The following is a 14721-nucleotide window of genomic DNA, read 5'->3' on the forward strand; positions in this document are numbered from 1 at the left end:
CGCCCGCGCGCCCTCCCGCCGGCGCTGATGTCACATCCGCCGCCCGCGCCCGCCCGTCCAGCCGCGCCGGCTCCGCCGTCTCCCGGGCCCAAAGTTTTGCGGTGGGCTGGCCGGGGGGAGGGGAGGGGCGGGGTGGGACGGGGCCGCGGAGCCGCTCCGCCAGCTCGGGCAGCGCCGTCCTCGCCCGCCCTCCCCGCGCCGAGGCTGCCCACGGAATGAGCGTCCCCGGGGCGGCTGCCGCTGCCGCCTCCACTCGGGCTCCGGCGGGCGGGCAGAGAGCGCGGCTGCCGGCGCGGTCGCTGCGGCGGGAGCGGAGTGAATGACCGAGAGGAGCGGCGCGGAGAGGCAGCCCCGGGATCAGGATGCGGGCGCCCGCCGGCATCCTCAACCTCCTGCTGCTGTCCTTGCTGGTCGGCCTCGATCCCTCCAAGGTAGGAGCCGGCCGGGCGGCAAGTTCGCAGCGGCGGAGCCTGCCCGCGCACGGCGTCCGCGGTAGCGGGCGATGCTCCGGGTGGCTCCGGGGAGAGGCGGGGAGTGTCCTTGGCTGTCCGAGCGGCCAGGACGGAGAGGAGAGCCCTGGCCCCAGTTCCCGGCCCGGGCGCGCAGGGCAGGGCACCCCCGCAGCCGCAGCCCCCGGCAGGAGCTCGCTTTCCCGCAGGAGCTGGGCTGTGCCCGCAGGAGCTGGGCTGTGCCCGCCGCAGGGGCACGGACGGCGCTGCCGTGCCCGGTCGCTGTCCAAGGCCGGTCGCTGTCCAGCGCGAACCGGCGGCGATCCATCCCGCTCCGGGCAGGGAGGCGTTCATAGCGCCGGGTGACTGCACCAGCTCTGGGGAAGCAGCGAGGCGCTGGAAGCGGGGATGGGCAGCCTCCGACTGGAAATAAATTTGTTTAGAGTGAAACTGGAGGCGTCACGTGAAGACTCTGAATTTAGTACTACAGCCACGCTTCGGGCTGCTGCAGTTCTGTTATTTACAAACGTGTTCAAGTCACCCAGAGATCGCGGCTGAAATTGAAATAATGATAAAAGTAAACAATAGATTTTAGTCGTGCAGCCTGGCTGGTGAAGGAGATTTCAGATTAAGTCGTTTAGAAATCCAGAATTGCACTCTGCCACTTAGAAGCAGTAATGACTCAAAGCCCCCAGGTCTGCAGATGTCTGTAGTGCTGTATTTTATAGATGGAGAACTTGTCTCATTTGTCGGGTTTTTTTGTGGCATAGTGTCTTGTAACCGTGATATTGTAAAAACGTGAGAAAGAGAAAATGTGACAATAGAAAACATTGCTATAGTATTGCAGTCCATTACCAGCAGCACTCTGTGCTATGTTGCCACAATTTACATTGCATGGTGGTGAATGTCATATTAATGGTACCAGTCAGGTACCTGACAATGATGTGAGGCAATGCTCAGCTCCTCTGGCAGGTTTTCCATTTGAAATAAAGATATCAATCTGTACATATAAAAATATGTACTGAATGTCCAACAATATGGAAGGGATGCTCCTCTCTAAAAACAAAAACAGAACCTAAAAAGCAATTCAGTGGAAATCTGATTTACAGCTGCAGTATTCTGACTGCTTTTCAATCAATAAGATGTAGTGACAACTTAAAAAAGCAGGAGGTGATAGAGGATTAATAACATTAACTAAGAAATTAGTTCTATCAGCTCCATTAAATAAAAGCTATTTGGAAGTCAGCTATTGCTGTACCTGTAAGGAGATTCATCAAACAGTGCACACACGGGAGTTTAACATCTGTGTGAACAGCAGCACATGGTCTCATCATAACTACAGGTTTCCATACACTCATTTTCTTTATTTTTCTGTCTTCTATTGCATTTAGCAAGATCTACTAAAGAGACTGCATAAAAGCAAGAAAAGCAAATTTATATCCTTCTATGTCCACAGAAGAGTAAAACCACTAATGAAGCAAACAGATCTGGCAGAGCAATTCTTTTTAGTTCAGACCCCAAAATAACACTGGGAAAAAATGTTCCATTTTCTGTCTCTGTCACCATCCAGCACTGGAAAACAGGATGAGGCACTGAAATGAAATGGCACAAATGAACTTTGGAAGCTGTGCTTCCAGCCCTTTTTGCTGTGCCATGCTATGCAAAGGGCATGAAAATGGCCTTTTATTCATCACTCTGTGTGACATTTTCAGAGATATTCAGATGTTCTTTCCAGGCTCTTTTGACTTTGTCAAGGGTCAGGACTAAAAAAGCTCAAAAGTCCTTAAGATTACATTAAAATTGGAAGTCTGTTTTTTATCAGAGCTAATTGGGTTTTCATAAATTAAAAAAGTGAGATCAAGTGGATCCTACACCACATTAAACATAAGAAGGTGTCACATATCAAACAGTATTTTTTGTTGACTATGAACAATATATTTCATACTTCTGTGGAAAATTATGCATGTCAAATTTTAACAACATTTTTCTGGCAGAAAAGTACAAGTTTTGACTGAACACACTTCAGAAATGGAATTAGTGCTCAATTATTTCTCTTGCTTTATGCTAAATTGAAGTAAAATAATAATTTTCTGCCCTGCAGTTTGGGAAGCAAATCTATGATTTGTAAGAAACAAGGGAATGGTAAATTCTTTCTTTTCCAGAAGGAATTGTGCAGTATACTCATGCCTAGAAGGACAACTTTCTACATGCCCTTGACACTCACAAACTGCTTATCTTATAATGGAGATGAATCACAACAGATATTTCTGGTATACACAATACATTTCTAGTCATGTCCTACATAATTTTCAGGTTTTATTGATCAACTATTTTAAAATAATGCCTTGGGGAGTAAAAAAAATCTTTAATTTAGTACCAGGCTATCGCTGAGTCAAGACTGCTGTCTCCGGGCACTCTTGTTATGACAGAGATGTTGTGCTGAACTTACTCAGTTATTTACTGATAGTAAAGTGTTTAAGTATCGCCATCTTATGGTAAAATATGTAACAAAAATTTATAGATTGTTTATTTCCCAGTCTCTGAAACATCAAGATTTTATTTCAACCATAGTAATTTATTGTCCATGCTCTTGAATTCTTTCTTTTAAACTTGATATAAAATACTAATCACCTTTAGAAATTCTTCTTTAAAAACTGGAAAGCAGCTCACTAGTGATAAATTTTAACACAGTGCTAATTACTGAATTTCAATTTAAGATACTTATTAAACGTTATGTTTGTTGACTTTATTCTATTTTTTCTCTCTATTTACATAAGAATTTTTTTTTAATTATCAGTGATAATATATTTCATTAAAGATTTACTTCCAACAGGGTTGGAAGTAGGCTAGACATTCAGCAGAAAGTCAGCTACACTGAAAGGATTTGGATAGAAAAATCTTCCTTCCTTCTCCTACTCATAAGTGCAGTATCTTGCAAGAAGGAAGTATCCATAGGATACTTGGAAATTTCTAAGAGTTACTGCTAGATGGCATCTCTGTGCTGCTTTTCTCCACCTGGAGTTTTCTGTAATGACCTTCAGAGTATGTAAAGTGGACTTCTTTAAAAGGCTTTGCTCACCATCATTTGATAATCACAGTGGTATGACCAAGTAAGCACTTTGTAGTGTGATAAAGCTGCTCTACATAAAAATCAAGCTCAGCATTTTTTGAAGTCTAGATGGCATTTTGTAAGTTTAATTTTATTAATCTAAATAGATCTGATAAATGTGTTCATGTTTCAGTGCAGTTAATGACCTTTAGGCCTTTAATGGCTTTATATCCTACATCTATTTATTTTCCATTGTTTGAATTTTGCAAAATAATATTTCAGAAAATGACTGCCAAATATAATCCCAGACAGAAACTAAGTACAGTATTATAAAGGACAGTTACAGAAAGGAACTGTGATTTATATTCATTGCATGGATAATAGGATGGTTTGGAATATTAGCATTAAAAAACAAAAGCTGGTTTGAAGTCAGGCATCTGTTTTTGAATGCTTAAACTTTGCATCCTTGGAATGGCTGTGTTTCTAGATTTTAAAAACCTATGATTTTCACACATAATCAGACTATAAAAATAGCCACTAAAATCTTTATTTTTCCTGGATTTCAAGAACTTATCAGTAGGAAGAGTGCACCACTTTAGTGCTAGTTAGCAATACAAATTAATTTATCCCCACTGCAAGAATTTACAAGAACACCATGTACAGCAAAGGGTTACCACAATGAACTATTTTACTGAAAATGTGACTCATAGGAGTACAATACACTGCTAAATTAAATCTTGTTACCTACTTGGAAATTAATTTACTTTGTTTCCTATAGTATTAGTAGTTAGTCGGTATGAAAATCATTCATATTTATTTAACCTCCAAGGTTTAAGAGTGCTCTAAATCAGTAATTGCTGACTGTGGTCAAGTCTCACTTGGTGTCTGCTCTCCCATTTCTGAGGAATGTGACTCGACAGCCATTGAAGAACATCCTATTGCTATCAGTATGCCCTGGGCTCTCTCCCAGGTGTCAGACAGCTATTCACTACATCATTTTAAGTAACATATTTTAAGCAAAAGCACATGAGAGTGACAGCTAATCATTACATCATTTTAAGTAACATATTTTAAGCAAAGGCACATGAGAGTGACATCTGACATCTGCATGAGTGCTAACTCCCCTGTTGCTATCAGACACCACGTGGTCTTTAAGGGCTTTTTAAAACTGTTGATGGGAAGAGGTCTTTTTTTTTTCCCTCTGGTTAAAAACCAATTCCTCTGTTGCTCATGGCTATTATGTCTTTTACTCATTTGAATGCACTCAAAACCAATTATATATGTTATACAAAATCTCAAATATACTTGCATATGTATCCATATACTCAGACAGACATATCCTTGCAGGAAACAATTACTTTTCCAGTAGCAGCATATTGCCTTCAGGTAACCAGTCTTCCACCTTTCTTCTATGTTTGGCCAAGTCATGAGCCAGTGAAACAGAATCAATTCACTAAGTCTGCAAAGAAGAAAAAGCTGGAGCAGACAAGACAACCATCAGAAACAAGAAATGCAGTATTGAAGCTATTAAAACAACATCAGCTCTAAAAATGGTGTTTCTAGTTGGCTGCAGATTTAACACAGTTGTGTTAAAATTGCAAGTTCAAATATGTGAAATTAATAAGGGGCCTATTAAGAAATGAACAGGGAGTCTTCAGAGGGGCTCCAGTCTGTTTGGGGCACTGAAATCCCCTTTTTCAAAACTGCAGTATAACAGAAATTGTTCAGGGCATTACTTAGGCATTCTTAGTGAATCTTGACTGAAAGCTGGAGAAATTCGAAAGGGTTCTGTAAATCTTTGCAGCAGAAGTGTGGGACAAGTCCTCTCAAGAACCATTTTCAACAAGAACAGCAATCTATCCTACTGCTTCACTCCACAAGGCAGTAGATTTCTTGTTTAGAACCAAACCTAGAGAAAGCAAGGACTTTGTGTGCCTGGGTTTGAGTACAGAACTCTTTATGAGTGAGAATTCGGAAACAGTGAAAAAGTAACCTTACTTTGAGAATTTCAGAACTACTTGGAGAATTTACATAGTGAAATGTTCATGGTAGAATACTTTCCTTTCATACTATGCTATGCTGCCTTCAGCTTCACAACAGAGCTTTGCACATCAGAAAAGCTAAAGAAGCACTCAGGTATATTTTTCATAATTCAGTAAACAACCTTAAATTGGAATTTGAGTTATAGCCAAAAGTAGATTGAATACCAGGCCTGTGGATTAGCATTTTGTGAACTCCTACCCAGCTGCTTCTGCAGCTATGTCTTTTCACATGAAGGAAAAACATTTTATGTAATTACTCATAAAATATGCAGTCCTCTATATTTAAAACATTTTTTTTTCCTCAGGAGGAATTAAAGAAACTTTAATATTCTGACCTCTTCTGAGCCTTTTCCAGACTTTTAAATCACTTAAGTAACTAACCTAAAGCAGCCCTAGATAACACAAATTCAATGTTTTTCATCCTGCATTCCCCTGAAGAACAGTCATCTGTCTGCTGCACTGCCTTCTAACCAAACAAATCCTTGTGACTGTTATTTAATGATTCTGTTTACTTATTTCACTGAAAGGCATATATCAGTCAGCATAGCAACAGCCTAAGCAAATTCTGAGAGCAAGTAGCCCTCTTCACTGCTGTGGTTTTGAGAGATAGTGTTTGCACCCTCCTTAAGCTTCAGGGTAACCCATAAGGGGGTAACCAGAACAACTGGAAAAAACTAACTCCAGTCTGAGTGAGAACTGAATGAACTTTTATTAAGTGCCATTCATAATATGGTGAATATTGTTCTTAAATTATTGGGGCACATTATTAAAAGACAGTTTTTAGAGATTTTCATGGATTTCCTTTCTTAGAACCACAGCTAGAGGAATATACTTCAAAATGTGTTTGTGTGGCCTTCTCAAGGAGACAACTAAACACATTAGTAGTTTTTCATGTACGAAATTGTAAATGCTATTTGAGTTTGGACTTCAGATTTAAAATCAGATTTACATAAATATGGACTTAATTTAGAAGCATTTAGATTACATTAATACTTGTACTGACAGCAAAAATTATTGATCTGAGATCTCATAAACACAAACCTATCACGCCCTTCCTTACTCATATTAAATGTGGTTGTTCAGTCTCAGCCTCCCTACTACAATTAGGTTTTTTTGTATTCTTTTTGTATAACCTCCTACATATTATTCAAACTATTCAACCTTCTTATAATAAGACTTTATTTTCAATATATATGTTTTTCCCAAGAAAATTCATAGAAGGCAGTGTAGTTGAAACAAACTATTGCACTGAATAACCATCAGTACACAGACTAGATGATGGTACAAAGATTGTAGATCCAGTCCTGAAACCATGTGACAGGTTTGCATTTATAATGAGATCTCAGATCAATATTGCTTGCTGTAATCACAGGTGTTTCTGGGCACCTGCATAAAGAATATAGAGATGCATGTCAGGTAGAGTAGCCTAAATACAAAGATTGCCACTGAGCTGTTTTCCATCCTGTCCCTGAATACATACACAATTATCAAAACACTAAAAACATACACGTTAACAATCTCCCCTGAGAATCAGCTTTAGCCACAAGCAAAGAGTATGATCTGCATTTCTGACTTTTTAAAGCCTCAAGTTCACTTCTGATTCTTTAACCTAGAGGCTAATCCTACTGCCACCTCTGCCTGCCACATAACATGCAGGAATTTACTGACTTCTGGATACCTCCTCAGTCTCCAACAAAAATTTTGCAAGGGCTCTTACTTTTCTTTATGATTAATATGGTGATATTAAAATAACATGGACTTTACTGTTCAACAAGCTCAATAGTATGTATGTATAGTAACATGTGCAATTAAACTAGACATGCAGAAATGTAGCTGGAAAGGCAAATGAGTAAACCAGAAGCTATATTCCATACTATGTCGTACAAAACTTAGAGTTTTCAGTCTTACAGAAGTCTCCTGGCCCTGAAAAATATGCTGAAACCAGTGTATGCAAAGAATAAGACAAGTTCCTCTAAGGTATGAGCACATGTAAATAGTAGGAGTGGCTATGTCTTTACCCTTCTAATGAAATTTTATTTAAAACCCTTGAAGTTACATGTGCACTACATAATTCTATGTTTTTTGATGTAACAGGTTCACTTATGACATCAAAAAATCTGTCAGCTGTGGCTCATGCAAGGTTAAATAGCTGATTTGCATTCTAATCCTTTTCAAGAGAAAGTTTATAAAAATAGTTTTTAATGACCTTCTGCTATACTAGTTCTGCAGACACTGCTAAAATAAATACTTCCATATTTGCAGATGATAGAGATATATATTTCTACTTTGTTTCCTTTCCATACATCTTGCTGCGATCAGCGGTCTGTCCAGCACAATTCAAGAAGCTCAGATTTCTGTGCTGTAGTTGGTTTTTTTTAGCTGATTTTTGCCCTCTGGACTTTCTTTCTCATAAAGCCACATACATCTGCTGTGAATATCCTTGCTGTGGTGATTGAGTAAAATAAGTGTATCCAAAGTTCTGGGTACTGGCCTTGCATGTACATATGGTGCCCTGCTTTAAATGTTTGCTGTTATCCTTATCTGGAGTGGATGTTGCTGTTACCATTCTGTGAGATCTCAAAGCACCAGCAATGTTGTTCTTTCTTTAAAACAGCAGAATACAACTTTAGTCTACAGACACACACACAGACACATATATGTACATGTATGTGTATATATATATATATCCCCTCTTACCTGTCAGTGAAAAAGAGCATGCACCTGAACAAAACTGTGAAGCAAAACATTTACTGAATCAGTGTTCTCAGAATGCCCATTGTATGCAGACCATGGTGTTTTATCTTTTTTAGAGACAAAGTTCTCCCTCTCTAAGGTGGTCTTTCTCATCTCGAGCACTTAGGAGAAAATGTGTATTGGCTAAAGCACTCAGTCATCATTAAAAGTGTTTCATGAAGCAATAACTTGATTTTGTGAGCACCACCAGGGACTAGATTGTGGAATTTTAGGGCAAGCAGAGAAATAGTTTCTTGTCCTCAAAACACCTTTATTTATACTTCAGTCAGTGCTAGCTTTCCCCCTCTTCCTCCTCCTGCTCTGTGCTTCAGACAGCAGCACATGAGGACCACAAATGGAACTCATCTGTTCTTCCAACTCCTTCAACATCACCTGTGTGTGCAGGGGTGTACAGGCAGATCTGCTCCTCTACTTGTCAGACTAGACAATGAAATTATCCTGGTGGATGTGATGCACATGGAGAAGGACTGTGTTGGTTCAGTTTAAGTTTCTTCCAGCCTGCATGAGAAGGGAAGAAACATTCTTCCTTTGGGCATTTCAAAACCAAAAGACAGAATGACATCAGGCTTCCTTGAAGTCTCTGACAAGGCTACTGCACAAGAAGCCACCAGGCAACATGGAAAGCCTAGAATTTTGATTTTTGAGAAAATGAAGGAAAAGGGATGTTCACAGATACTGCAATACTGGCAGTAGTTGAAGTATTCCAATTTGTCCAGCTCTAGATTCGTCAAGTGTGCAAGCTACACTAATGGTTAAGGTCGCCACTGTTGTTTATACAGAGGAAAAATTTCACCAGATGCTATTGGCATTCTTATTATGTTCACCAGTGTTTTCAGGAATAAAACTAATTGCTGTTGCTAATAGTTCTATCTCATTTAAAATAGCACAGAAATTAAGGAAGGTTAAGACTGAGTAAGCCAGTGGGTCCATGTCTATACAAGGGACATGATCCTTGTTCAGACCCTGACAACATTCATGTTTTCTCATGTGGTTCCCCAAGTCACTTTCTAAATGGATGGTAAGAATGATGCTGATTACTGAAAAATATGCCTGATAAGCCCTGACTGCCCAGTTCTGTTAAATAGACACAAGGCTGGATCTTTTCTCCTTCAGAATTTTCCCAAACCACATGCAATTAGATATCATCCAGCACTCACTCCATTCTCATTAGCAGTCTTAGCTATATGCTATTTGTATTTTGTGATTTTCTGGTTTAGTAGCCTCTGATACTTAAGAATGACCAGTGTTACCTTTTCACTTTCCAGTCCCTCTGGGCCCCTACCTCAGAAACTCAGTATAACTGAGTGCCATGGTGTCTGTTCATTACAAATCTGTACTTGGAAATCAACTTCCTTGAAGAGTAGCTGGCTGAATGACCAAAGATAGCACTGGAGGTAATGGGGAGTTCAGAACAAACCCTGAAATGCCTGACTGTGGATGAGGACTATGCCACTGCTGACTGAAAAAAGAGCTCTAAATCCAGCCCAAAGCTATATGCAGGACCACCTGCACTGTGTTGTCCCTTGAGAAAACAACTTCTGTTGTCACATGGCACCAAAAATGTTTGGTTTGAATTGTTTCATTTGAAACATGCATACATTTTAAAAATGCACAAGATGTGAGCCTTACAGGATAAAATGTAAAATCTATCTCAAATGAACAGGCTGTGAAACTGAGAGTTTGTGATGAAAAGAAGGATGAAAGTAATAAGCTAACTAGTGGACACATTGAGAAAAATGTACTAGGTACTCTGAAAAATGTAAAGAATAGGCTTAGAAAGGGAAGATAAGAAATCCAAATTATACAATGTGATATTAAAATAAATAATTCTACTGGGAACAGTCTGGAAACATTAAAAATGGGAATATCTGAAAAAACTAGCTAATACCTGAAGACTATTTTGTCTTTCATAAAGGCACTGACCTGTTAATAAAAATAAGCCTAACAGTACCAAAATAGACTGGGACAGGGAGATATTTCATTTAAAAATACACAGCTGAGTGCCTGTGGCTGTATCTCCTGCTGTACCCATCAGCTGTGAGTTAGAGTGTTCCCATACCTTTGGCTGTGTCTGCAGGCCTGTGCCCATCACAGCTCATGTGGACAGGAGATTATTGTGAACAACACATCAGTGCAGGACACCTCTGAAGAAAGTCAGGATGAAAAAGCAAATTGTTCAATATTTGTATTTCCTAACACACTGCCCTCAGTAGATGAGAAGGAAAACAGAAGTGAAATCTTCCACAAATAGCTATTCTGATTTTTAAACAAGTGTAGGTTAAAAATTGTTTGTACTACTTTCCTATCAAGCAAAATCAATGACGAAGCAGAATGTTAGATGAATACTATAATTTTGAATACACATTTATAATTTGTACTTGCATTTGTGTAAGATAACAAATTTTGTGTACTCACTTAAGAAGTACCAATGTATTTATGGCTTATCAATCCAAAGTTGTTCAAATTTTAGCATTCAGATTTGTGAATTATTCATAAAATAGCTGTGCAGTAGGAATTATTTATAGAAATGTTGCTGAAAATAGCACTCTTTTTAGACTGAGTCTAGTAAAAGAGAAAGCTAATTTTGTTAAATTGTTTAGATCAAATTATCTGCTTAGCCTTATTATTGAGAATACAGTGCAGTCTATTTTTAACTACACAGTGGGGCTCTCAGCACTTCTGAGAAGAGTGAGATAGAGCCTAACACATTCCACTGCTGCTGTTCTGGAGGCCTGCTGTGAATATGCAATTATGAATGGATTCAGTGTATGAATTTGCTTTGAACTGTACTATCTTGTACTGTGTTTCTGGGAACTGTTAAGCCATCCTGTTCTGTTTCTGTCCAGACTTCTGTCTTTTAAGGATATCATACATTACTGCAGAAGAAATAAAAGAAATCTTCCATAAGAGAAAGAGTAGGCAGGGCAAACAACATAACTGTTTTTATGGGATTCACAAGGGATTTGTATAGTACAATCTCAAGAAAATAGATTTTCTTATTCTATAGCTAGAAAGAGAATGTGTTGGAGTCTCAGGTACAATTAAAATGTGTTAGGGGCCCTAGGCCAGTGTTTCTGCACAAGAACCAGTGTACTTACAAACATTGTCTGCACTGCAGCAGGGAAACAGTGGCAAAGGCTGAGGATTGACTTATGGCCTTATCTCTGGTATCTGTGTCTAATTGAGAGATGCTGCAGCCCCTGAGCACTGTCACAAGTCAAACAAGTTATACCAGTGGAAGATCTGACCCTAACTAAATTCCCAGTTGTAATTTTGTGATGTTACTGAGTCTAGAGTGGTGCTGCCATCCCCAAGCCAGTAATTACTGGCTGTGCCTGGGCCTGACATCAGCACAGCACTAAAAAGTTAGGTAAGACAAAATTTGTCCACCATTATTTAATATCCTTGCCCCCATTTTCTTCCTTCCCTCCTCCTCACTAAAGGAATCCTAACCTGAAATAACAAGAGACATTTTTTGCATCATTTTTGTCACCAAAGGTTCTCTGAGAAGTCTGGCTGAGGACCCATTTTAGTGCTGGAAAAAAGTCTGTTTTCTGTGTATGGGAATTCTTAATTGCCTTTTTTCCTCCCCTTGAAACATTTTTAACAAAGAAAGTCATGCTGCTATTGACTCCCTGTTCATCATTAACTAAATAAAACTCCATAAATATTTCATTCCAGTAAAACCTTAATATTCAAATAAACCAACATACTCCAGCAAACACATCAATTATTGCAGATTACTCTGAGTTGATCAGGCACATATAAAGATTTGTTTCTGCCCTAAACAATATTTATTTGTGTTTTATATTTGGAAAGAGAAGTTAGTACAGAGTGTCTTCATTCCATTTGTCTCTAGTGAATCAATGAGCAAAAGCAATTTCCAGAGAAAAAAATGGTGACATCCTTAGTGGCGTGAACTAGGTACCACACTGCAGTCAATTCAGGGTTAGTCCTAGATATCAGAAGACACAATGTGCCTCTATTATTTTTGAGAAGACAGATACACTTGCATAATACATTGACATTTGATGCTTAGAGCCATCACTAGCAACCACCTTAAAGAACACTCAGAATTGCATTTCATACACAGAAATGTTTATTGAACTGAACATCATTTATATTCAGTAAGGATTTCGCTCATCATTTTTTTATTAGTTATCATGCAGACACTGTTTCATTTTTTGCTAACACCAGGACTGGATATCTACAAAACACAGATATGGTAGTTTGAACTCACACTTCTGGGGGTTTTTTAGCTCAATTTCCAGGGACTAATTTGAGAACAGTGCAATAGTGGAGTGTGAAAAAGAGAATGGTTCCATTCTTTCTGGGCACAGTGACAGACAATGTCTTTTACCATGCACACCTGGAACCAAGTAATTAGGTTTGTAAACAGGCAATATGGAACAAAATTCTTAATCCTTATCCTGTCTAACTGAGTAAGAATTTAGGGATTTAGCTCTGTGTAACAGTTGCTTCACATTATTATTGTATGGTTACCTTTACCCTGTGTAATGATGAGAGAATATGTTGTTGCCTAGTGTTTGGTATTCATTGTACTCAATCTAGAAACAAAGTGCATTTATGTGGTGTTGTCTCACATACATTTATTTTCTCCATACACTGTGAAATAGCATACAAATGTGTTACTTCCTTGTACACCAGTTATATTTTAATTATACCAAATCTGCACCTCACGGGCTAGATTTCACCACCACTGTATTCAGTTACAATCAATAGAGGTCACTTCCAGTTCTACCTCCCTTGCTGCCACTCCAGGGCTTTAGCTATTTAACTGTGGGTTCATATTCATGACAAGAACACACATTCTTCATAGCACATGGAAAGTAACAGGATTTTAGAATTCCTCTTTGTTGCTAGGTTGGACTGAGCACATTAAAGTATTGAAATTAAATATTAAAATTTGAAACACAATGAAATAGAAAATAATTCAGTCAGACTTGTTCCAGACTTAAATACTTTCTGTGAATTCAAGTTTGGTTTACCAAAGAACCCAAGCTTGGATAAGCTAAGATTAACCCTTTGAAGCAGTTTTGTGGTGTCCCTCTGAGAAGCTCCCGTGGCCCTTAGGGGATGGCTGACTGCACTGCTGGGACAGAAGCTCCCCCTCCATGGAGTTCCCACAGCCTTCCTATCAGGAAACCCTGGCTGTACTGTTAGTCTGCTCTTTACTGACTGAACCTGAAAAGATGGAAGTGCCAAGTGACACAAGCTGATCCCTTGTCCTTAATGAAAATTGTGTTCCAAAACCTTCAAGCTTTTCTAGCATGTATAGGGACAACTCATTTCCAGATGAAGTGAGACATTCTTTCTGTGTTTATAAAATTGTAAAGAAATCCTTTGGAAACCATATAGGTCATCTACTTCCAAATTATGCCCTGGGATACAATTCTCAATGATCATTAGATTGGTTTACTATTATATGAACAACACAGAGAAAGATTTCTTTCCCCCGTTAATCCCAAAGATGTTAACTATTGCTATTAATAAAAGAAACTATTTACTATTCTTGTCACACTGCCTCATTGCCATGGCATATTATCTTGGGAAGAGAATTGTTTTTGTATTCCTCCCTATTCTGAAATTCTCTATAGTTCCCTGTGGGAAGAACAAAAGAACAGGACTTGTTCTTCCTCAGCAGTCACACAGCTGAGCTCATAATATGATGCTGAGTTCATAATGCTTCCAAGTGTTTACCAAAATAAGAGAGAGAATGATGTTTGTTGTGTTTGATTTCAGATTATGAGATTTCAGGAGTATATCCTCCTGTAGCAATGAGAGGAAGGAAGGACTGGTCTAGAGCTCCTTTTGGTTTTTAATGTTCCTTGTTCTTTCCATTCTTATTCCTTCCCCATTTACAAAAGCAATAATGTGGAAGAAAAAGTATTTGTAAAGGGACACAGGAGGAACCCTTCTTTTGTTCACTCTGACACTTGGCATTTATTTTATCTCACTTTGGCAAAATTACATTGCAGCTGTCTGGAAGTGATATTTAGTCTGTTATGAACTTTGCATGAAGTATTTTTAGATTTGATTTTGGTAAGCCTCCTCTCAGTAAATTATTTCTAATTCGTGTGAGTTGCATGAACCTGAGAGCTCCATTAACCTTCATTATGCCTTCTCCTCACTGCATAGTCTGAGCTCACATACAAACACAAAGAAAATATTTAAATGAAACAGTGTCATTAAAAATGTTCCAAACTTAAACTACAGATTTAAGGAGGCACAGCTACCTTATCTATGCATAGATCCCACCATTGTTCTGCTTGACTGCTTTTAGTGGAGCTGAGCCCAGTCAATAGTTACTGACATTGGCCTTCATTTCTTGTCAGCTCAGAAGAGCTCCTTTTCTGTCACTCTGCTGCCCTCTAAAAGCATTGCTCATTTTAATGGTATTTTTGGG

At 39.1% G+C, this 14721-nt stretch overlaps 1 protein-coding gene across 1 annotated transcript in view; it reads left to right on the forward strand.

Annotated features, from left to right (window-relative positions):
* The first annotated feature begins 259 nt into the window (after window positions 1-259).
* The window catches only part of OLFM3 (olfactomedin 3), a 49551-nt gene continuing 35089 nt past the window's right edge, over window positions 260-14721 (forward strand). Inside the window, exon 1 of the mRNA XM_063165592.1 lies at window positions 260-431. Coding sequence (XP_063021662.1) covers window positions 363-431 — 69 coding nt within the window. The 5' untranslated portion in view covers window positions 260-362. The remainder of the gene's footprint in view (window positions 432-14721) is intronic.

This window comes from Melospiza melodia, chromosome 11, assembly GCF_035770615.1.
Source record: "Melospiza melodia melodia isolate bMelMel2 chromosome 11, bMelMel2.pri, whole genome shotgun sequence".
NCBI lineage: Eukaryota > Metazoa > Chordata > Aves > Passeriformes > Passerellidae > Melospiza > Melospiza melodia.